Below are 26078 nucleotides of genomic sequence, written 5' to 3'. Positions count from 1 at the left end.
CATGTGCCCAGTCTGAAGAGGTGGGCAGAGGGATAAAGTCCTCTACATGGTAGCGTTCCTGAGACAGACCGACAGCGGCGGACGACAAGTCAGCGAGGATTTCTAGCTTGGCTGAAAGTGAACTACAAACAAAGTGCGCGATTCTCGTTCGTCGTCCAGTCGTTGGCTCGCAGTAAACTGAACTATTTTGTTCACTTTTATACATTTTTTTTTTAATGATAAAATCGTTAAATCTAAAAGCACCTTAACTGTGCCACCCCGCAACGATGGTGCCAGCTGCCCTGATAGTTATGCCATCTGTGCCATCCCTATAATGCCAGCCACCCCAATGATGGTGCCCTTGACACATTTGAAGACCTACACTTACAGCCGGGAGACTGGTGTGCCTGCATGGGGACGTTTTCTTATCATATACACAATGCAAACAACCACATACAACCGCCATACACACCCCTCACGTGTGCACCCACCATATATATACAACTCACACGTGCAACCGCCATATATATACACCTCACGCGTGCCACCGCCATAGATGTAAATCTCACGCGGGCAACCACCATCTCTATATACACCTCACACGTGCACCCGCTATCTCTATATACACCTCACGTGGGCAACCGCCATATTTATACACCTCACACAGGCAACCGCCATCACTATATACACCTCACACAGGCAACTGCCATCACTATATACACCTCACACAGGCAACCGCCATCACTATATACACCTCACATGGGCAACTGCTATCTCTATATACACCTCACGTGGGCAACCGCCATGTCATCTGGGGGTGGAGCTAAAGTAAGCCCACAGCAAGAAAATCAGAGTGAATGAAGTCATGTGACCTCTCTGAAGGTGACATCATGTAACCATGTAAGGGATGACCTATTGGTGGGGTTAAAGGGGTTTTCTAGGCTTTTACTATTCAGGACCCATCTTCAGAATTAGTCATCAATTATTGATCCGTGAGGGTCCACCGCTCTGGATTATCGCCAATCAGCTGATTGTCTGGCCTGCTGAAAGGGAGCAAAGTGAGCTATTACACTTTCCGGCCCGACCCCGATGATAACGTTTGACCCGCTGCACTGACAGCCCACTGAAAGATCAGCTGATTGATGGGGGTCCCAAATGGTGGACCCCGCCAGTCAACTATTGATGACCTCTTTAACCCCTTCCGCCTAGTGCAGTGATGAGCTCCTCCTCTCTGGGCGTGGTTAAAAGGCAACACTATAGAGGAATGGTGCAGCTGAGATATGGGGTGCTGTTTGCGGGTGATGTTGTGAATGATGGCCATATCAGTAATTGTTGTTAACTCTGGCTGTGATGCCCCTCACAGACAACTCCTCAGATCTCAGCTTCCTGGGACTGGCCGCTGACTTCAGACTTTCTGGTATAAGACTTTCTGCCTATGTGATTGGTTGTTGGTCAGTAAAGTATCTGTGAGTCACTGAATCTGCCGCCAGTAATAATTGGTATATTTGATTTGCAGGTGAATCGGGAGCAGCGCAGATGTCACCGCGGCGCGGACGAGACGCGGCCTCCTCTGTGTACGATATATGTCAGCCTCCTCAAGAATGCAACTTGTGATCATCTACAGTATTAAGCGGTGTGTATATTTATTCACAGGGGCGTGTATATATACTCACAACCCGCCCATGCTGATGACATCACTGAGCGGGGGTGTGGTTACTGTAACCCTATAATTCCCGATCTTTTCCTCAGTGTCCGGTGTGTATAAGAGAAGGCTCGGGATGAATAACTCAGAGGTGTTTGATGCCGGGCCCTACATGGTGCGGGGCCACAAGCAGCGCTGCCTGTCCGCAGTGGAGCAGCGGGTCCCAAGTGAGCTGGAACTACAGGAGCTCCAGGAGGAGCAGGACAGGTTTCTGGGAGTCCCGATGCGGAGATACGGCCCCAACAGGGGCTCAGTCCACGACCGAGACTCCTTCCGAAGGCACAGCTGGGAGCCGGGCAAGAGGCTGCAGGAAGCGGAGGCCAACTATGACAGGTAGTGCACCGCCTTCTCACACAGGAGAAGCTTAGCCACACAGTTCAGCAGACTGTATCGCATAGGATAGGCTTAGATACACACTCAGCAGCACTCTCTCCCTGGAGATGTAGTAATGCTGGGGGTTGTAGTCCTGTAGGGCTCAGTTCTGCCGCTATGTGACTGATGACATCACTAATAACTTTTATAATGCGGTAAATCCGTAAAGAGAAAGCGCCGCGCCATAGACGCCCGTGTGATCTGTTCTATATCCGCCATCAGACATTAGTGGGGTGAATACGGCATAATCTGGCACTGTGGGATAGCAGGGTGGCATTACTGGCAGAGCAGGCATCGTGGGGTCACCCGGCTTCCCCAGTAATCACCTATAATGTACAGCGTAATACCCCTATATAACCACTAGGGGACGTGACCCTGAGAGAGTCACCTTGTCTTCTGACTATTAATACTTCTGCAAGTGTGACGGCACAGGAAACGGGTAAGATGGAAGATAGATGTCGCCTTCTGTGTTGGGGCAGCTCGCTGTCTGCCACTCCGACTTACAGCCAGTCTTCTGAGTGGTACGTGGGGTGGCGGGTCACGGGGCTTCTCCCCAGGGGGCGATCACCATGGGAGCCGCAGACCCTTGTTTCACTTCTTAGTAGGAGGAAGCTGGTGGTTTTAGACAAAGTCTCACACAAGGAGGAGTAACAGGCTTTTGCTTCCTTTCTTTAACAGCACAGTGCATTGGAGCTGCGTACACTAAACGGCATTACTACCTGCCGTCATCCTAATGTTCATCTCTGTCTAATTGCAGCCTCAGTTTGAAGGGCCTGGATGCAGAGGACATGGAGGAAAACATGGGCTACCACCAAGACCCCCGCCGCACCCCCATTATCCGCAGTACCGACGAGCTGGAGTCTTTGCTGTCTCTTCGAGGGGAAGATGTGGAGGTGACACAAGAGGTAAGCGAAAACTGCTAGTGATCCTTAACAGCCAATCAGATCCTGCTTCTGGACTGCATCAGATAAAATCCAGAGCTGCATTCACAATCCTGCAGGCCTCAGAGCTGGAATCCCGCAGCATTCCCTGTTCTGCAGAAAGCCTGGTGAATTGCATTCTGGGAAGTGTCGTCCTTACACCAGGCTCTAAGGACGTATTCACACAGCCGTATGCGTGTTTTGGCCCCTGAATAAGCAGCGTAGTCATGGCCTTAAATGCGTTAATACGGGTTTCGGCAGTTTCTTTACACACGTAAATACATCACGTGTTTGCGTGTTAAGGAAAACCGCACAGCTAATATACTCCCTGTGTTGTAGCTCAGCCGAGGAATTAGTGCAGCATCCACAAGCTTGCTGACTGTTTCCTACCGCAGCAGGTAGAATTGTGACTGCAGCTCTGGATGCAATTGGAGTATACAATGTGATACAACTTGGAGGGGTTCGGCAGGAATGGAAAAATGTGGGGGCATTCATCAAAGATTTTGCATCGATTTCTGGCGTAAAAAAGCTCCAAATGTTGCCATCTGCCAGAAACTGTCATAAATTCTAACAGAATTGAAGGCCAGATCGGGGCTGACATACATTTTTGTGAGGGCGCACGGAGGTGCCGAGATGCTCTAATACAAGTAGAGCTGTGTGCGGCTTCGTGTATTAGGCGAATCACGCACTGGTGGAAACATTATTACGACAGCGCTTAACATGACGGCCTTAATGAATTTTCCCTATAGTTCCCTTCTTCTAAAAAAATAGTGCCACTCCTGTCCACAGGTTGTGTGTGGTATTGCAACTCAACTCCATTATCTTCAATAAAGCTACGCTGCATAAACAATGTCATTCCCTATTCAGAAATCTCTCTGAATACTATGATATTGTAATGTACATTCACGTTTAATAAAAATGTAATGTGGAAAAAAAAATAAAGCTAAGCTGCAATACCTGACACCACCTATGGACAGTTGTGGCGCTGTTTCTGAATATACAGGAGTGGCGATGGCGACCTAAGGATACTTTCCCTTGTCCAGCTATTGAAACTAGCGATTTAGACCCAGCCATCCCACGTAAAAACCTCCTAAGTGTGTATTCACGCAAACGATTTATTATGCCAAATTTTTGGACCAAAATCAGCTGGAAATAAAGCAGATTATTTTAAATTGACTTTATTCATATGTGCAATGTTTTTGATTAGATGAACAGTCCAAGTCTTATTCTGTCACAATTTAGATGAAAATTGCCCATTCAAACCTATGGGTTACTTGATGCCATTGCGATCCGTTTTTATCACATGTAACCATAAAAGGAAGGGCAACCATCAAAGAAAGCCTAAAAAACGTGAAAATTGCATGAAAAATTGGGCCAATTTCTTCAGAATGATAAAATATGCTTGTGTGAAAATACCCAATTGAGAAGAAATGTTGAAAATTTTTACACAACTGGGATATGATTTAAAAAAATTTTTTTTTTTTACAGGGCAGCCTGTTTTTGCCCCCCCCCCCCCCCTTTATATTTTCTAATTCTGCACTGCCCCTTTAAAAGGAGTATAACATGAACTGTTATGTGAAGGTGCTGGCTGGCAGCAGTGTTGGTGGCACCAGTGCCTCTGTATACTGGTCAGCACTGGAGGGGGCGACCCTGCTATGAACCTGGGAAGCCCCAGATTTTCCATAGGTTCCTTGTTCTAGCAGCAGAAGCGCTCCTGTGCGCAGCAGACATGGCCGAGGTCCAGGGCTTCCCGCTGACGTCAGCACTTCCCACAAGCCAGCTCTTTGCAGCACCTCTTATACTCCAAGTTACAAAGGGATTCTGATCAGTGCCCCCAAATACTTTCCTATTGCTCAAACAACCAAACTTGTAAAACTAGTATCAAGTTGGTAAAGTGACGAATTGGTGAGCCCCCCGCATTGCCCCCCCCCCCTGTATGTAATGTCATACTGATGGTGGTGCTCCCCATCTGCCTCATTGAAAGGCCTGACCCAAACCAACCATCCGCAGTATAGATGATACAAGGTGTCCCAACAAAGGGCCAAACCCGAAGAGCTGAGCAGAAAAGAGGGGTGGAGAAACCCCTGGGAAGATGTGGGCAGACCCTTTTGTGAAGACAACCCAATTACCATCTCAGCCTACAAGGAGGACATGAGAATGATTAAGCCAGGTATGCTCCTCACCTCTGCCTGAAGAACTCGCGTCCCAGCGCTGCTCTACACCCTGGATTTATGTCCATAGCAAACACTGAGGAAGGGGCATTCTAGCCCCGAAACACCTCTATTTATGCTGCATTATAATGAAACTGAGAGGTTGAGCTTTTCTTAAAAGGTTGCGCCTGAACCCAGTTTATTAATTGCTTACTGGTTTAGTCAAACCCAAAGAGTTGACAATTTTAGGTGAGTTCTTTTCTTCAGCCATATCATGACCTTATAACTTGATAATTGTTGGTTATGTAAGGAGCTGAAGATGATATACGCGGCTCTGATCCGCTGTCTGCTAATGTGCTCTTTCCCGTGTCATACAGGAACACGGCAAGAAACTGCAGCAGTACCTGTCCCAGGTCTACAGCTACAACCCGCTGTCCAAATCCGTGTCCATGACAGGAATTGATGGTGAGCAGAAAACACAGAATATTTCATAGGTTGGGGTGTAATAAAGCGCTGCGGAATAAGTTGGCACTATACAAATAAAGATTATTATTAATATGGGGATATATATGAGAATATCCCATAGGTTGGGGTGTAATATGGGGATATATGGGAATATTCCATAGGTCGGGGTGTGATATGAGATACATAGGAATATTCCATAGGTCGGGGTGTAATATGAGGAAATATATATGGGAATATTCCATAGGTCGGGGTGTAATATGGGGATATATATGGGAATATTCGATAGATCGGGGGTGTAATATGAGGATATATATGGGAATATTCCATAGGTCAGGGTGTAATATGGGGATATATATGGGAATATTCCATAAGTCGGAGTGTAATATGAGATATATAGGAATATTCCATAGGTTGGGGTATAATATGGGGATATATATAGGAATATTCCATAGGTCGGGGTGTAATATGGGGATATATATTGGAATATTCCAAAGGTCGGGGTACAATATGCATATATATATGGGAATATTCAATAGGTCGGGGTGTAATATAGGGATGTATATATGGGAATATTTCATAGGTCGGGGTGTAATATGAGGATATATATGGGAATATTCCATAGGTCAGGGTGTAATATGAGATATATAGAAATATTCCATAGGTCGGAGTGTAATATGGGGATATATATATGGGAATATTCCATAGGTTGGGGTGTAATATGCGGATATATATGGGAATATTCAATAGGTCGGGGTGTAATATAGGAATGTATATATGGGAATATTCCACAGGTCGGGGTGTAATATGGGAATATATATGGGAATATTCCATAGGTCGGGGTGTAATATGAGGATATATATGGAAATATTTCATAGGTCGGTGTGTAATATGGTGATATATATGGGAATATTCCTTAGGTCAGGGTGTAATATGAGTTATATAGGAATATTCCATACCTTGGGGTGTAATATGGGGATATATATGGGAATATTTCATAGGTCGGTGTGTAATATGGTGATATATATGGGAATATTCCTTAGGTCAGGGTGTAATATGGGATGTATATGAGAATATTCCATAGGTCAGGGTGTAATATGGGGATATATATGGGAATATTTCATAGGTCGGTGTGTAATATGGTGATATATATGGGAATATTCCTTAGGTCAGGGTGTAATATGGGATGTATATGAGAATATTCCATAGGTCGGGGTGTAATATGGGAATATTCCATGGGAATATTCCATAGGTCAGGTTTTATGAGGATATATATGAGAATATTCCATGGGTTGGGGTGTAATATGATGATCTATATGGGAATATTCCATAGATCAGGGTGTAATATGGGGATATATGGGAATCTTCCATAGGTCGGGGTGTAATATGGAGATATATATGGAAATACTCCATAGGTCCGGGTGTAATATGACAGCGGGTGTGTGACATCTGGTAGTCAGTACCACGGTGCCCCCTGCTGACCGCAGCTCGATCTGCTGTCAGATAATGGGCTGACCTCTCCGCAGCGCAGCATGAGGTAACATTTGGCAGTCTGGGGTAAATGAAGTGACTTTGACCGCAGGCAGATTGTTTGTGCCAGGATTTCAGAAATAGTTTCACTTGCTGGCTGTTCGCAGACAGCAGTACCAAGACTGGTTGACCCAGAAGGTCACAGAGCGGCGGGCCACAGGTGGTTGATCCTAGGGGCGAGTGTCGGGTGGCAGGGCGGGTATGTCAGCAATTGTGTGCCATAGTGGACCAGCGGATCCAGCAGTACAACAGCCACAGTACCTTGCGTTAACTGGGGTTCAGTAGTCAAAAGATTGACATAGGTGGCCCCGGTGACCTCAAGTCATCACTAACACCTCACTGCATGGCCAAGGGTTAACATCAACGGATGACCGTAGACACATGGGAGGTGGTCGGGAGTGAGGAGTGGTGTCCTGCTGAACTATACAGGCGGCGAGATACATATCTGGTGTAAGCAGCATGAGTATATATAGGTCCAGAGCTCGGGGTGGGGGTGGGGGGTTATTTGGAGATTGTATAGGTGTGTCCGCAGCTTGGGGGGGGTTATATGAGGATTGTATATATAGGACTGGCGCTTGAGGGGGGTTCATAGGAGGATTGTATAAATAGGTCCGGCAATCGGGAAAGGTGTTATATGAGGATTGTGTGTGTGTAATATATACATTATGTATGTGTAGATGTATGTGTGTGTATATGTATATATATATATATACATACATACATACATACATCTACACATACACATATATAATGTCCGAAGCTCAGGGTGGGGGTGGGGAATTATATGAGGTTAGTAAATGGCTGAGCGCTGTCTGTGATTGGCTGAGCACTCAGCCAATCAGATTTTAAATCCCCGCCTACCGAAAGAACTTCACTGCACTGCCGGAGGACCAAACGGCTGGACGCGCCTGAGCCCGACAGTGGCGGAGAGGTGAGTATTTAATTTTTTATTTTTTACAAATGCTAGGGATAATTTTCTTATATTTAAAGCCCTTCCCCGAAAATCACTGCACGCAGCCCATTGTTTTCAATTGGGCCACCGACAGCAGCAGTGACCCCATTGAAAGCAATGGTGCATGGACCACACTCGAGTATAAACCCACCATAGGCTTATACTCGACTCAACAAGTTTTCCCATTTTTTGGGGGGTAAACTTGGTGTCTCAGCTTATACTCTGGTTGGCTTATACTCGAGTATATACGGTATATATATAGGTCCGGCGCTTGGGGGTTATTATGAGGAATATAACATATTTATATTATATATATATATATAATATTTATAATCTGACGCTCGGGGGGGGGGGGGGGTAATATGAGGATGTAATTTCCCTATAATTCCCTGTAGAATCCAAGAATCCAACCTATAACATCCAGCAGCAACAACTAATACAATGCAGCCATTACCTAAACCCCATGCACCCCTCCCTCCCCCACTACACCTTCTGTGTTCAGCCTTGACAATGATTATTGTGTGATATCCCCATCAGGCGGAGCCCCTCCCCCATGACTGTATGTAAATATCTGCATTTTGCTTCCATTCACATGCAAAAACAGTTAATTACCCCCTTATATAATTAGTACGGTTGGTTGCCATGGAAAGTGCAGGAATTGTTCCCTCCTTGTCATTAATAATTGTTGTAGTAACCGTAAAACTCTCCCACATGTTACCCACAATGCATTGTGCACAGTGTATAACTGCAATAAATCCACAGTCGGGTTGTGAAACCGGTCTGGGTCTGGAAGAGTAAACCTGCGCTGTGCGGCCCTGGGTATCATTATTTCTACTCTTCACCACTAGGGGGAGTGACGATCCCATGAATGACTTGTCTGCTCCAATGTGTAATGGTAGAGCAGAAGTTGTCATTGTTCTACAGTGGTTTCTTCTCCACATCCGAGTACAGCGGATTACAGGGCAATAGATCGGAGCAATAATGGCGTTTATTTAATACCTTATAAAGTGCAAGCTCCTGTGAGGCGTGTCCTGCTATATAGGAAGGAGTTACCACTCCCCCATCCAACGGTGCCCTATACCTGCAGGTTGTTGTAGTGACCTTACATGATGGGGGTACACTAAGAATGTATCACACACCTAGGCTGCGATACACAGCTCAGCAAGCTGTATCACACAGGACGGGATTACATACAGTGCTCAGCAGCACAGTAGATATATGCACATCTCAGGTGCTTTAGAAGCTTCCGCTCGGGGATTATTTCCAGATATTAGCGATATATTAGCTGCTGTCTCAGCTGTGAAATTAAACAGATTTATCCTGTAAAATCCCGGTATCAGGTGGGGAAGTGCCTGAAATCTTGGATTTTGTCTCTTCACAGATGTGGCCTTCTACTCGCATGGAAATCACTTGGGGAACAGGTAAGTGACTGTCAATCCTCTTACACACCTGTATCTGCAAGTTACGTCTCGGCATCACCGCCGTTATATAAAGGGAAATGTCCGAATGGTCTGTGTAGAAAATACATAGATAAATATAATATCTATAAAGGATTTATCTCTAATCATATCTGCAAAACTCCACAGCAACATGTGCAAAAATATAACTGCTATAATACTGCTCCCTATGTACGAGAATATAACTACTATAATACTGGCCCCTATGTACAAGGATATAACTACTATAAAACTGCTCATATGTACAGGAATATAACTACTATAATACTGCCTCCTATGTACGAGAATATAACTACTATAATACTGCCCCCTATGTACAAGAATATAACTACTATAATACTGCTCCTATGTACAAGAATATAACTACTATAATACTGCTCCTATGTACAAGAATATAACTACTATAATACTGCCCCCTATGTATAAGAATATAACTACTATAATACTGCTCTCTATGTACAGGAATATAACTACTATAATACTGCTCCCTATGTAGAAGAATATAACTACTATAATACTGCTCCCTATGTACAAGAATATAACTACTATAATACTGCCTCCTATGTACAAGAATATAACTACTATAATACTGCTCCCTATGTAGAAGAATATAACTACTATAATACTGCTCCCTATGTACAAGAATATAACTACTATAATACTGCCCCTTATGTTCAAGAATATAACTACTATAATACTGCTCCCTATGTACAAGAATATAGCTACTATAATACTGCTCCTATGTACAAGAATAAAACTACTATAATACTGCCCCCCATGTACAAGAATATGACTACTATAATACTGCCTCCTATGTACAAGAATACAACTAGTATAATACTGCCCCCCATGTACAAGAATATAACTACTATAATACTGCTCCCTATGTAGAAGAATATAGCTACTATAATACCGTCCCCTATGTACAAGAATATAACTACTATAATACTGCCCCCTATGTTCAAGAATATAACTACTATAATACTGCCCCCCATGTACAAGAATATAACTACTATAATACTGCCCCCCATGTACAAGAATATAACTACTATAATACTGCCCCCCATGTACAAGAATATAACTACTATAATACTGCCCCCCCATGTACAAGAATATAACTACTATAATACTGCCCCCCATGTACAAGAATATAACTACTATAATACTGCCCCCCATGTACAAGAATATAACTACTATAATACTGCCTCCTATGTACAAGGGTATAACTACTATAATACTGCCTCCTATTTACAAGAATATAACTACAATAATACTGCCCCCTATGTACAAGAATATAACTACTATAATACTACCCCTATGTACAAAAATATACCTACCATAATACTGCCCCCCTACATATCCTATGTACAAGGGTATAACTACAATAATACTGCCCCCTATGTACAAGAATATAACTACTATAATACTGCTCCCTATGTACAAGAATATAGCTACTATAATACTGCCTCCTATGTACAAGAATATAACTACTATAATACTGCCCCCCATGTACAAGAATATAACTACTATAATACTGCCCCCTATGTTCAAGAATATAACTACTATAATACTGCCCCCTATGTTCAAGAATATAACTACTATAATACTGCCCCCTATGTACAAGAATATAACTACTATAATACTGCCCCCTATGTACAAGAATATAACTACTATAATACTGCCCCCTATGTACAGAAGTATAACTACGAGTAGTGGTGCTGTGTAAGGTTCTGATGCTGGGATTAGCAGGTTGTGTCCTCTGGTGTCAGCCCCAATCCATGTCTTCATTAGTACTTGGCTCACATCTCTCAGTCATGAGTGAGCTCTTTTCTTGAACCCTTTATATTCCCACCATGCTGTAATGTTTGGGTTTAACCCTTCGTGTGCGGTGTTTGTTGACCCTTAGCTTTGTGCCTTCAGGTTTAGTGCTGTCAGCTGCGGGGAGTTTGAAGTCCTGGAAACTGAAGAGAAGGAGAACAGGAACAAGGAGGAGTCCCGTTTTGAGAGGACGCTGAGTTTTATCAGGAAAATTTCAGGAGGGAAAAGCAAGGTAGGAACAAATTAAAGCCCCCCCCCCCCCCCCGTGGGGGTCCACAATGTGGCGGAGGGGCTCTTGGATGTATTTATTTTAATGGACCAAAAAAGGATAATTATTGTGACACTTTGGGGAGAGGAGGACTGGACAGTCAAGCGCTGACCCTTGGAGAAGGGGAACAGGACCATGATGAGCGTGCACTTGGGGAGGTGGGACAGAACAGTGACACGCTAACGCTTTTGGAAGCGGGGCTGGACGGCGCGATGCGCAAAGGAAGCGGGGCTGGACGGCGCGACGAGCAAAGGAAGCGGGGCTGGACGGCGCAACGCGCAAAGGAAGCGGGCTGGACGGCGCGACGAGCAAAGGAAGCGGGGCTGGACGGCGCGACGCGCAAAGGAAGCGGAGCTGGACGGCGCGACGCGCAAAGGAAGCGGGGCTGGACGGCGCGACGCGCAAAGGAAGCGGGGCTGGACGGCGGGACGCGCAAAGGAAGCGGGGCTGGACGGCGCGACGCGCAAAGGAAGCGGGGCTGGACGGCGCGATGCGCAAAGGAAGCGGGGCTGGACGGCGCGACGCGCAAAGGAAGCGGGGCTGGACGGCGCGACGCGCAAAGGAAGCGGGGCTGGACGGCGCGACGCGCAAAGGAAGCGGGGCTGGACGGCGCGACGCGCAAAGGAAGCGGGGCTGGACGGCGCGACGCGCAAATGAAGCGGGGCTGGACGGCGCGACGCGCAAATGAAGCGGGGCTGGACGGCGCGACGCGCAAATGAAGCGGGGCTGGACGGCGCGACGCGCAAATGAAGCGGGGCTGGACGGCGCGACGCGCAAATGAAGCGGGGCTGGACGGCGCGACGCGCAAAGGAAGCGGGGCTGGACGGCGCGACGCGCAAAGGAAGCGGGGCTGGACGGCGCGACGCGCAAAGGAAGCGGGGCTGGACGGCGCGACGCGCAAAGGAAGCGGGGCTGGACGCCGCGACGCGCAAATGAAGCGGGGCTGGACGGCGCGACGCGCAACTGAAGCGGGGCTGGACGGCGCGACGCGCAACTGAAGCGGGGCTGGACGACGCGACGCGCAACTGAAGCGGGGCTGGACGACGCGACGCGCAAAGGAAGCGGGGCTGGACGGCGCGACGCGCAAAGCAAGCTCCACGGTGGGATGCGGGAGGGGAAGGGGGGCAAGACAGTCACACGCTGATACTTGGGGAAGAGGGACATTGGCCACATCTGTTGTTAGATGGTACTTGTGGGGTACAGTAGTATGACTGGTGGTATCCACTGATCTGCGCACGGGCTGTAGAATAATACTGAAGTAAATAAAAAAATCTTGGTATTTGTATAGCGCCAACTTATTCCGCAGCGCTTTCAGGTAATTATTACTTATTACCCCCCACCAAGCTGGGTTCTCATTTTACCGACCTCGAAAGGATGAAAGGCTGAGTCAACCTTGAGCCGGCTACCTGAACCAAGCGGGGATCGAATTTGCAACCTTCAGGTCTCAAATTCGCGAAAGCTTACACTCTGCGCCACACGAGGCTCATTTTTAGAGTTCTCCCTTAATCCCGGCTGCAGGGTTCGGACCGGTCGCTGGCTGGTGGTCCGGCCTGGCCTTCAGACGTCTTTCCTTTTTCCTTCCAGCAGGATTTCGGAGAGTTGCATCAGCCGCTGCACAGAGATGTGGTATTTCCTGCCAGGCTGAGGCAGAGCAAGACTCATGACTCAGTGCAAGGATAATATTACCGCTGTCTGTAACCCAGGGAGTCCGTGAGAAGCTCCCAGGTCAGCAGAACAGCAGGGGCACAGCCGGGGTACGAGGCACGACTGCCTCATGTCTCATCCATGGCCAGTAATTGGACATTTAATTGCTGATGAGCACTGAGAGATATGATCTCTCCTCTGAGAGGGCAGTGGTGTAATAATCTGCAGGATATATCACTATCAGAGAGGACAGAGCGATGTTCTGCAGATCTCTAGACAGGTCAGTGGTGTAATAATCTGCAGGATATATCACTATGTATCAGGAGGTAGAGAGGACAGAGCGATGTTCTGCAGATCTCTAGACAGGTCAGTGGTGTAATAATCTGAAGGATATATCACTATCAGAGAGGACAGAGTGATGTTCTGCAGATCTCTTGTTAATGCTTGTTCTCCTTGCAGACTACTATCACTCCCATCATGATTGCCCTCACATCCCTATAACACGTGACCAGTAAATATCCCCTGTCGCCCCTCCCCCGCTCTCCCCATCATCTATCTGGTGAGAACAGTTGCAGGCTGGGAGGAAGTAGATGAGGGGGACACACAGGACATGACTGACTTCCTGCGCCGCTGAGAACCAGCCATCACCCAGCTGTCACATCACTGATAACACTACTGAGGGTTACAGTGTACCTTCCAGTATATGGCTGAGCTGTGTATCTAATCCTGTCATGTGTGATGCTGTCTGCTGAGCCGTGTATCTAATCCTATCCTGTGTGATACTGCCTGCTGAGCCGTGTATCTAATCCTATCCTGTGTGATACTGTCTGCTGAGCCGTGTATCTAATCCTCTCCTGTGTGATACTGTCTGCTGAGCCGTGTATCTAATCCTATCCTGTGTGATACTGTCTGCTGAGCCGTGTATCTAATCCTATCCTGTGTGATACTGTCTGCTGAGCCATGTATCTAATCCTATCCTGTGTGATACTCACTGCTGAGCCGTGTATCTAATCCTATCCTGTGTGATACTGTCTGCTGAGCCTTGTATCTAATCCTATCCTGTGTGATACTATCTGCGAAGCTGTGTATCTAATCCTTTCCTGTGTGATACTGCCTGCTGAGCCGTGTATCTAATTCTATCCTATGTGATACTGTCTGCTGAGCCGTGTATCTAATCCTATCCTGTGTGATAATGTCTGCTGAGCTGTCTATCTAATCCTACCCTGTGTGATACTGTCTGCTGAGCCGTGTATCTAATCCTATCCTGTGTGATACCGTCTGCTGAGCTGTCTATCTAATCCTGTCCTGTGTGATACTGTCTGCTGAGCTGTGTATCTAATCCTATCCTGTGTGATACTGTCTGCTGAGCCGTGTATCTAATCCTCTCCTGTGTGATACTGCCTGCTGAGCCGTGTATCTAATCCTATCCTGTGTGATACTGACTGCTGAGCCGTGTATCTAATCCTATCCTGTGTGATACTGTCTGCTGAGCCGTGTATCTAATCCTCTCCTGTGTGATACTGTCTGCTGAGCCGTGTATCTAATCCTATCCTGTGTGATACTGTCTGCTGAGCCGTGTATCTAATCCTATCCTGTGTGATACTGTCTGCTGAGCCATGTATCTAATCCTATCCTGTGTGATACTCACTGCTGAGCCGTGTATCTAATCCTATCCTGTGTGATACTGTCTGCTGAGCCTTGTATCTAATCCTATCCTGTGTGATACTATCTGCGAAGCTGTGTATCTAATCCTTTCCTGTGTGATAATGTCTGCTGAGCTGTCTATCTAATCCTACCCTGTGTGATACTGTCTGCTGAGCAGTGTATCTAATCCTATCCTGTGTGATACCGTCTGCTGAGCTGTCTATCTAATCCTATCCTGTGTGATACTGTCTGCTGAACCATGTATCTAATCCTATCCTGTGTGATACTGACTGCTGAGCCGTGTATCTAATCCTCTCCTGTGTGATACTGTCTGCTGAGCCGTGTATCTAATCCTCTCCTGTGTGATAATGTCTGCTGAGCTGTCTATCTAATCCTACCCTGTGTGATACTGTCTGCTGAGCCGTGTATCTAATCCTATCATATGTGATACTGCCTGCGGAGTCATGTATCTAAGGACCCCATAATGAGCAGTGCACTGTGTGCAGAGGATGAGGGGTTACTCCGGATGAGAGTTTCCCCATGTGTAAGGATTTCAGGGCTGCAGCTTGATTACAGCTCTAAGGCTGGGGTCCCATGGGATGGAAATCTCGCGGCTGGGCTGCGCCGGAAAGCTGCAGCTTCAAAACCCGCGGCATTTGGCTGCAGGTTTTGGATTGGTTCGGCCGCCGGCATTCTGTTGCCGCTCTCTCCCCCCCATACAGAGGAGTGAGGCCACAACGTTAAAAAAAAAAAAAATTAACGTGTTGCGGCTGTCAATTCTGCGCTGCATCGCTAATTCCATCCGGCTTTGATTTGACGGATTGGCCACCCCTTGTGGACGAGATTTGTGCAAAATCTCGTCCACGTGGCTAGCTAATTTCGGGATTAGGAGCCATGGGCGGATTCTGCATGGAATTTCCGTGGCAAATCCGTCCTGTGTGAACCCAGCCTGAAGGCTCCAGGAGATTACAGAGAATCGTTCCTTTCCCCGCAATTTCATTTCCACAGCGCTGCTCCTTCTGCTGTCCTCTGGTGTCGGCCATTGATGCGCCCCTCACTTTGTGGGGTTATGGGGTGGTCCGTTCCTCCAGTGCGGCTCGCACAGCACTTTCCTTCTGATTTACTTGTTTTTTTCTGCAGGTGTTTTATATTTACAGCTGACGCGTTTAGCAGCTTCACTATCTAGTGTTTGTCCTGACGCATTTCGCAGCTCTGTCGCCCTGCGATTATACTCGGCCGACCCGCATCACAGCCGCCTCCCAGTGGTTCTATAATGCGGCCGCCTCCTGCAATATTTTCTGTCCTGCAGATGCGTTTCGGGACTTGACCTACTACGTCACATAGTAGATTATCTCCATTCTCTGACCAGACGCATTTCACAGCTTGTATTCTGTCCTGTTCCAGCGATATTTCCGTGCTGCATTCTGCTGCCGCGCTATTACTAGTGGATGCGTTTTACTCTGTATAAAGCTGTGAAATGCGTCAGTTCTACACATCACGTCCGGTCACTTCTCTGTTCTGCATCATCCCTTCTCGGCTATTTCCTGTATTTCAACTTCCAGGTGCTTTTAAGTCCTGGGGTGTTATTTACGTCCCGATATCTGTTCCGTCATTCCGAGGGTCTCTCCTGCCTCTCTCGGCGTCTGCCCGTCACCGTCTACCTGTTCCCACGTACTTTGGTTGCTATGGAGGTTTGGAGATAATCTGTTTCCACAGCTATTGGAGGGGGAGGGTGTAGGGAATGATGTATTGGGCATGGGGATATGAGGGGGAGGTGGGCATGGGGTGATGTGTGGGCATGGGGATGTGAGGGGGAGGTGGGCATGAAGTGATGTGTGGGGCATGGGGATGTGGGCATAGAGTGATATGAGGACCGGGAGAGTGTGGGGTTGATGTCCGCGGCCTGGGGTTGTGTGAGAGGGATGGGCATAGAGATGATGTGTGGGGTATTGGCAGGGAGTGATGTGCAGGCATGGGGGAGATTGGCAGGGTTGATGTGAGGGAGGTTGACAGGAGGTGATGTGCTAGGCATTGGGATGTGAAAGGAAGATGGCCAGGTGGTGATGTGTGAGGCCTGGGGGTGTGAGATAGAGGTGGTGGTGATGCACGGGGCAGGGAGGTGATGTGCGCCATGGAGAAGGTTGGCAGGGGTGATGTGTGGGGCATGTGTATGTGACGGGGAGGTAGGCAGGGGGTAACGTGAGGCATTGGGGTGTGAGGGGGAGGTTGGCATGGGGATGTGAGGGGGAGGTGGGCATGGGGTGATGTGCTGACTGGAAGAGTGTGGGGTTATTGTGCGGGGCCCAGGGTTGTATGAGAGGGATGCGCAGGGCATGGAGGTGATGTGTGGGCCATTGGGTTGTAAGGGGGGTGGGTTGGCAGGGGGTGATGTGCGGTCATGGGGGAGGTTGGCAGGGATGATGTGTAGGAGTGAGGGAGGTTGGCAGATGGTGATGTGCTAGGCATGGGGATGTGAAAGGGAGATGGACAGGTGGTGATGTGTGAGGGGGAGGTGGTGGTGATGCGCGGGGCAGGGAGGTGATGTGCGCCGTGGGGGAGGTTGGTAGGAGTGATCTGCCGGGCATGTGTATGTAAGGGGGAGGTGGGCAGGGGGAAACGTGTCAGGCATTCGGCTGTGAGGGGGAGGTTGACGGGTGATGTGCGGGGCATGGGTGTATGCAGATAAGGAAGATGTGAGAGGGAGGTTGGCATAGTGTGATGCGCGGAGCATGGGTATGTGAGCATTGGGTAATATATGGGGCAGGGGCTGGGAGGTAAAGATTTGATGCGATAGGGGGTAGGCCTGTGGATGTAATTGGGGCGTTGATGGGCGTGGCAGAAGGAGAGGGAAGGCAGGCAGTTGTGGGGAGAAGGGGTAGATGTGGGGGCACTGCCCTGGGGCAGATTTCAAAGGAGTCAGGTGGAATGTGAATGTAGGATGTCTTCTATAGGGCAGGGGTGGATTGAGATGGGGAGGGGCACATGTTTTAGTGGTTACGAGTGGGGAGAAGGTTACTGTGGGGTGTACATGATGGTAGGGGTGCAGGAACATGATGAAGGGGGTTTGCTATATCCTCATGTGGTGGATGGACTGCAAGCTCTTGGGTCTAGAGGCCAGTGAGCAAAGGCTGGAAAGTGGAGGTGCAGGGCTTTCCCTCGTGTCCCCAGTGACTGCCGCTTCCCGCCAGGATATCTGGCCTCCAGGAGCAGCAGGGATGCTAGCAGAGCGGTGACTGGGGTTAGAGTGTAAGCTCCTGTGTGCCGTGTTGTGCTCGGCGCTGTTGTGCGGGGTGGATGGGTGGAAGTCATGTTCTATAATTAGCTGCAGTTAGGTGATGTCATGTTGTGTGAGCAGCCAGAAATACGGGGGGCCGTGATGTGTGAGCGTCCCCCACTGTGTCTGCTCAGACCAAGGAACAGTCCCACCCAGGGCCGAACCTGGGCTGACCCACAGACCAGACAGAGGCCCCCACCAAATGCATAATCTGATGGGAGCAAGTGCCTCCAGGTCATCCTCTGATCCGGTCCTGCTCCCTTTGACGGAGGCTGTTTTTTCTTGTCCTGTTATATTACAGACCGGTCTCTCTTTCCCTCTGATGGAGGTTAGCCCCTGATAGCAGACAGCCCCAAGGGCCCTGTGTTCTCTGACGGAGGCCGGCCCCGTTGGTCCCGTGTTCCCTGGCGGAGGCCGGCCCCGTTGGTCCCGTGTTCCCTGGCGGAGGCCGGCCCCGTTGGTCCCGTGTTCCCTGGCGGAGGCCGGCCCCGTTGGTCCCGTGTTCCCCGGCGGAGGCCGGCCCCGTTGGTCCCGTGTTCCCCGGCGGAGGCCGGCCCCGTTGGTCCCGTGTTCCCCGGCGGAGGCCGGCCCCGTTGGTCCCGTGTTCCCCGGCGGAGGCCGGCCCCGTTGGTCCCGTGTTCCCCGGCGGAGGCCGGCCCCGTTGGTCCCGTGTTCCCCGGCGGAGGCCGGCCCCGTTGGTCCCGTGTTCCCCGGCGGAGGCCGGCCCCGTTGGTCCCGTGTTCCCCGGCGGAGGCCGGCCCCGTTGGTCCCGTGTTCCCCGGCGGAGGCCGGCCCCGTTGGTCCCGTGTTCCCCGGCGGAGGCCGGCCCCGTTGGTCCCGTGTTCCCCGGCGGAGGCCGGCCCCGCTGGCCCCCGGGTTCCCCCGTCGGAGGCCGGCCCCGCTGGCCCCCGGGTTCCCCCGTCGGAGGCCGGCCCCGCTGGCCCCCGGGTTCCCCCGTCGGAGGCCGGCCCCGCTGGCCCCCGGGTTCCTCCGTCGGAGGCCGGCTCCTCTTTTGTACTGTTCCCTCTAGGCACAGTCTCCGCTCTTCTCTGCCCACGTTCTCCAGCCTGCTGTCATGTTTATCACCTCTTACAGGGGTTGCTGCTGGCAGTAATAACCTGGCTCCTCTTTGAGATGGGGCTCCGGTTCCCCCAGAAGCTCTTGTATCACCCCAACACCTGTCCTATTAACCCTTTCCAATCCAGTGTCCGTTGACATTCTGATTGAAGGCCGTACAGCTGCGATGTCGGAAGACGTTCCGCAGGGTATTCTTACTGTATATTACTGGCCGCTCTGCTGTTGGAGGCCTCTCCAGCATGTCCCATACCGCAGTACTGGCTCTAGCCAGCAGACGGCGCCATTGTATAATGGCAGAAAAAGAAAGCCCCCTAGGAAACCCTGAATCCAAAATTGGATTGCAAAGGGTTAACCCTTACTGAGCTCTATCTGGGGGCAGGGACAGCCTTGTGGGTCATTACCTGTGACCAGGTGGGGGCGTCCATCTTTCCTGTTATTCGGTGTCTACATGTAAACATGCTTGTCTTATAATCTCCTCGTCATCATGGTTCTTATTAAATGTTACAGCGTTTTGTGATTGCTGTAAACCAGGTGATGACTGGAGGCCACCGCGCCCGCGTCCCTCACATGTTCTCCATGCCGTTGTTGTCGTATCCAAGGACAACAAGTGTAAACACCATTAATTAAAGAGGTCCTCTGCCCACATACAGCCTGACTTATCAGTTCTGTGGTAACTCGCTGGTTGCTAGGGACAAGTTGGCTAGTTGTCAGACAGTGTATCCATAGCAACCAGACCAAGGATTGGCACCTAAGTAGGTCAAAGATTTGACCACAGCTGAGGGTTTGTTACAATTGTGCCCAGTTTAGTCAATCACCTGAGGTAAATGCATAGTCAGAGAGGGTTGTTGTGACAAGATGCAGCTGTAACAGACCTTCAGCTGTGAGTGGAGTAAGGTCTGTATAGATCGGCCACCTCTGGATGTAAATGAGTTCCTTCCTGTTCACTGACAGCAAGCAGAGATCTGAAAGCATTGAAACCCACACGGATTCATTTATCAAAAGCTGTATAGTAGAAACCTGTCCCTGTTGCCCCTAGCAACTAATCGGAACTTGGCTTTCATTTCTGAAGCTGCTGAGGTAAAATGAAAGCTGCGCTGTGATTGGTTGCTAGGGGCAACAGGAAAAGGTTAAGATAAATGAGGGCCACAGTCTGTGAGAGCCTTGCCGGGGATTAGAGATGTGTTGGGGGTTCTGTCCGGCTGCTCCTCTCACGCCTCCCGGTCGCTTTCTCCACAGTTTTCAGTGTTTATATATAAGAGCCTGTCAGCGCAGGTTGGGTGGTCGGTATGTCACTGACCGTACCACTGCCTGTCACCTCCAACATGTCACCCCTATCCTGCCAGTAACCCCCAACTTCCCCTCCGCCTGTCACCCCAATCCTGCCTGTTCACCCCAGCATCTCACTGGCTTTTTCAGGAATCTTCTTAGCTTCTATTGTGTCTATTCACTGTCAGCCGTCTGTCACCGGAGATTATACGAGAGCGCGTGTAATAACAAAGGACGGGCAGACAACACACAGCGTATACTGTGCTGCAAGCTCACATGTGGAGGATATGTACAGTATGTGGTGTGCTGAGTGTATCACACAGGGTAGGATTAGGTACACAGCTTAGCAGACAGTATCACACAGGGTAGGATTAGATACACGGCTCAGCAGCCGGTATCACACAGCGTAGGATTAGATACACAGCTCAACAGGCAGTATCACACAGGATAGGATTAGATACACGGCTCAGCAGCCGGTATCACACAGCGTAGGATTAGATACACGGCTCAGCAGGCAGTATCACACAGGATAGGATTAGATACACGGCTCAGCAGACAGTATCACACAGGAGAGGATTAGATACACGGCTCAGCAGACAGTATCACACAGGATAGGATTAGATACACGGCTCAGCAGACGGTATCACACAGGATAGGATTAGATACACGGCTCAGCAGACGGTATCACACAGGATAGGATTAGATACACGGCTCAGCAGACGGTATCACACAGGATAGGATTAGATACACGGCTCAGCATACAGTATCACACAGGATAGGATTAGATACACGGCTCAGCAGACAGTATCACACAGGAGAGGATTAGATACACGGCTCAGCAGACAGTATCACACAGGATAGGATTAGATACACGGCTCAGCAGACAGTATCACACAGGATAGGATTACATACACGGCTCAGCAGACGGTATCACACAGGATAGGATTAGATACACGGCTCAGCAGACAGTATCACACAGGATAGGATAAGATACACGGCTCAAAAGACAGTATCACACAGGATAGGATTAGATACACGGCTCAGCAGACGGTATCACACAGGGTAGGATTAGATACACAGCTCAGCAGACAGTATCACACAGGATAGGATTAGATACACGGCTCAGCAGACGGTATCACACAGGGTAGGATTAGATACACAGCTCAGCAGACAGTATCACACAGGATAGGATTAGATACACGGCTCAGCAGACAGTATCACACGTATCTAATCCTACCCCTCACTCCTCTGCTCTTACTGTTGGCTACGCTCCCTGGTTGGTCAGCGTCAGTCTCGGACGAGGGACGTCCGGTTGGATCTGGTGGCGGCCGGCGGTGACTTACCTGTTCTGTGAGCTCCTGCAGGGCGGAAACGTTCAATATACAAGGTAGAGGTTATGTCCTGAGAACTACAGGTCCCAGCAAGTCGTGCTGGGGTTGCCGTAGCTACAGAGGGAGTGCCCCCAGAAACCCCTCTGTCCCAATAGTATAAGTAACATTTGGTGGGGTGTCGGGAGTTGGCATTCCACTGCTGGTTTGCTGGGAGTTGTAGTTCCTGGGCACAGTGTTCATATCTTTGTGAGGTATATGCAGTAACTGCCCACTGTTGGTACATATCTCATCTAATTTACTGTTATCAAGAGGTGATACCCGCAGCAGCCAATCACAGCGCAGCCTGCGTGTCTGTGTCACTTATTGCCTGCATTTATGTGGATTTTGATGGTGTTTGATGCCTTAATAAAATGGCGCAGAAAAAGGTGTCCGCCTAACGCTGCTAGTCAGAGTAACATACGACGGTGTAGATTCCCCTGCAGAAAGCAGTAAGTGTGCACAGCGCTGTACATCCACCACCCGACCACAGCGGAAGGACCTCCGTTACCATAGCAATCGCCTGCTTCATTGTAGCATCGGGGCTCTTAGAGGAACAAATAAATACAACAGTCAAGAGTCAAGGGCTCCTTCACACGGCCGTGTTTGCACACGCAAAATCTGCGCATGCTAAACACAGAGAATAGACCCATTCTGATAAGCATTCATTTACGTGCATGCGCAAAAAAAAATAGGTTCTGCTCTATTTTCCTGCATTTTAACACACACTGATACTTGGGGGACAGGATAATGACACACTGATACTTGGGGGACAGGATAATGACACGCTGATACTTGGGGGACAGGATAATGACACGCTGATACTTGGGGGACAGGATAATGACACGCTGATACTTGGGGGGCAGGATAATGACAGGCTGATACTTGGGGGACGGGATAATGACACACTGATACTTGGGGGACAGGATAATGACACACTGATACTTGGGGGACAGGATAATGCCACGCTGATACTTGGGGGACAGGATAATGACACGCTGATACTTGGGGGGCAGGATAATGACAGGCTGATACTTGGGGGACAGGATAATGACACGCTGATACTTGGGGGACAGGATAATGACACACTGATACTTGGAGGACAGGATAATAACAGGCTGATACTTGGGGGACAGGATAATGACACGCTGACACTTGGGGGACAGGATAATGACACACTGATACTTGGGGGACAGGATAATGACACACTGATACTTGGGGGACAGGATAATGACACACTGATACTTGGGGGACAGGGTAATGACACGCTGATACTTGGGGGACAGGATAATGACACGCTGACACTTGGGGGACAGGATAATGACACGCTGACACTTGGGGGACAGGATAATGACACGCTGATACTTGGGGGACAGGATAATGACACGCTGATACTTGGGGGACAGGATAATGACACGCTGATACTTGGGGGACACGATAATGACACACTGACACTTGGGGGACAGGATAATGACACGCTGATACTTGGGGGACAGGATAATGACAGGCTGATACTTGGGGGACAGGATAATGACACGCTGATACTTGGGGGACAGGATAATGACAGGCTGATACTTGGGGGACAGGATAATGACACGCTGATACTTGGGGGACAGGATAATGACATGCTGATACTTGGGGGACAGGATAATGACACCCTGATACTTGGGGGACAGGATAATGACACGCTGATACTTGGGGGACGGGATAATGACACGCTGATACTTGGGGGACAGGATAATGACACGCTGATACTTGGGGGACGGGATAATGACACGCTGATACTTGGGGGACGGGATAATGACAGGCTGATACTTGGGGGACAGGATAATGACACACTGATACTTGGGGGACAGGATAATGACACGCTGATACTTGGGGGATGGGATAATAACAGGCTGACACTTGGGGGACAGGATAATGACACACTGATACTTGGGGGACGGGATAATGACAGGCTGATACTTGGGGGACAGGATAATAACAGGCTGACACTTGGGGGACAGGATAATGACACACTGATACTTGGGGGACAGGATAATGACACGCTGATACTTGGGGGATGGGATAATGACACCCTGATACTTGGGGGACAGGATAATGACACGCTGATACTTGGGGGACAGGATAATGACACCCTGATACTTGGGGGACAGGATAATGACACGCTGACACTTGGGGGACAGGATAATGACACGCTGATACTTGGGGGATGGGATAATGACACGCTGATACTTGGGGGACAGGATAATGACAGGCTGATACTTGGGAGACAGGATAATGACACGCTGATACTTGGGGGACGGGATAATGACACGCTGATACTTGGGGGACAGGATAATGACACGCTGATACTCGGGGGACAGGATAATGACACGCTGATACTCGGGGGACAGGATAATGACACGCTGATACTTGGGGGACAGGATAATGACACGCTGATACTTGGGGGACAGGATAATGACACGCTGACACTTGGGGGACAGGATAATGACACGCTGATACTTGAGGGACAGGATAATGACACGCTAAAACTTGGGGGACGGAATAATGACACACTGATACTTGGGGGACAGGATAATGACATGCTGATACTTGGGGGACAGGATAATGACACGCTGATACTTGGGGGACAGGATAATGACACGCTGATACTTGGGGGACAGGATAATGACACACTGATACTTGGGGGACAGGATAATGACACGCTGATACTTGGGGGACAGGATAATGACACGCTGATACTTGGGGGACAGGATAATAACACGCTGATACTTGGGGGACAGGATAATGACACACTGATACTTGGGGGACAGGATAATGACACGCTGATACTTGGGGGACAGGATAATAACAGGCTGATACTTGGGGGACGGGATAATGACACGCTGACACTTGGGGGACAGGATAATGACAGGCTGATACTTGGGGGACAGGATAATGACACACTGATACTTGGCGCACAGGATAATGACACGCTGATACTTGGGGGACGGGATAATGACACGCTGATACTTGGGGGACGGGATAATGACACGCTGATACTTGGGGGACAGTAGAGAACTCCAGTGCTGCTGCGGTCTGTAAGCCCCTCCTGTAGTGCGGCTCTCACAGTACAGGTGATGCAGTATATTCACGGTGTACTAATGACTGTGCAATTATTGCCATATTTCAGTAGTTTAAGATTTTAACTGTTTCTGTCTTTACGATTATTTTTCAAATATTTTTCTGGTTTTCCTCAGTTTTTTTTTCTTACTTAGTCAGTTACATTTTGTCACCCGTGTAATAATATATGTACATGTAGGAGCCTGTCTTCATCATACACCCCGTAGTGACGGCTTATTTAGTAATCTCAATACGGAGGGCAAACCTTTTAGACAAATTTCAACTTTTTGTGATTGCTGCCCAACTCTTTCCTCCTGGGGAAACACTAAAGGGGTTTTCGGAGCAATAAGCACATTGCTGCCCGTGGGCGAATGAATCATAAATAAGAAAAAAAACCTCCTGGCTGCTGGGCGCTGCCGCTGGTCAGGTGAGGTGAAAGTGGCATCATCTGACTAGTGGCTGCACGCGGTAGCTGTGTGGGGTGACGGTGCGCACTGCTCCTTTGGGACTGACGGCGTGCAGTATTCCCAGGTGCGTGGAGGCTTTTGAGCAGGCTGAGGTTGGCTGCGTATCTACATATGATTCGGGGTCAGTATCCACACTGATGGCCCAGTTTTTGACATAGAAATCTGCAGCATTTTCACCATGTGTGAACATGCCCTTAAAGGGGTTTTCCACGGAAATGCTACTGATGGGGCATCCTTGGCATAGCTCATAGTTAATTGGTTGGAGTCCACTACTCTGGAGCATAAGCTGATTGGGCCTCCTCTGTCAGCACCACAATACACAGGGGTCAGAGTGGAAGCCGCTGCTCCAGCCCTGCGTAGTGGCCAACGCTTGTAATTGCAGGATGGGGTCTCTTTAGAAGCAGTGACAGCTGCACCTGCAGTTACAAGCAGCAGCCACTACATGGTTGGAGCACCACCAACCCTGGTGTAAACGGATCAATGATTAATCAACGACTTCACACCGGTGTTATTACTTTCTGTTGCGCTTTACCCTCTGAAGGTGGCAAACAAGACGGCTGCCCAACGGAGGCTAGCGGACCTGACTGACTAGAAGTGGAAGTTTTTGCTATGGATTTCATGTGG

General features: G+C 49.1%; 1 protein-coding gene across 3 annotated transcripts in view; it reads left to right on the top strand.

The window, feature by feature from the left end:
- The window catches only part of ARHGEF2 (Rho/Rac guanine nucleotide exchange factor 2), a 116528-nt gene that overhangs the window by 24360 nt on the left and 66090 nt on the right, over positions 1-26078 (top strand). For all 3 annotated transcript variants that reach the window (XM_066608725.1, XM_066608726.1, XM_066608727.1), the window contains exons 2-7: positions 1496-1612; positions 1729-2014; positions 2811-2958; positions 5501-5588; positions 9449-9488; positions 11445-11574. In XM_066608725.1, coding sequence (XP_066464822.1) covers positions 1758-2014; positions 2811-2958; positions 5501-5588; positions 9449-9488; positions 11445-11574 — 663 coding nt within the window. In that variant the 5' untranslated portion in view covers positions 1496-1612; positions 1729-1757. The remainder of the gene's footprint in view (positions 1-1495; positions 1613-1728; positions 2015-2810; positions 2959-5500; positions 5589-9448; positions 9489-11444; positions 11575-26078) is intronic.

This window comes from Eleutherodactylus coqui, chromosome 6, assembly GCF_035609145.1.
Source record: "Eleutherodactylus coqui strain aEleCoq1 chromosome 6, aEleCoq1.hap1, whole genome shotgun sequence".
Classification (NCBI taxonomy): Eukaryota; Metazoa; Chordata; class Amphibia; order Anura; family Eleutherodactylidae; genus Eleutherodactylus; species Eleutherodactylus coqui.
This window is presented reverse-complemented; position numbering and strand designations above follow the sequence as displayed.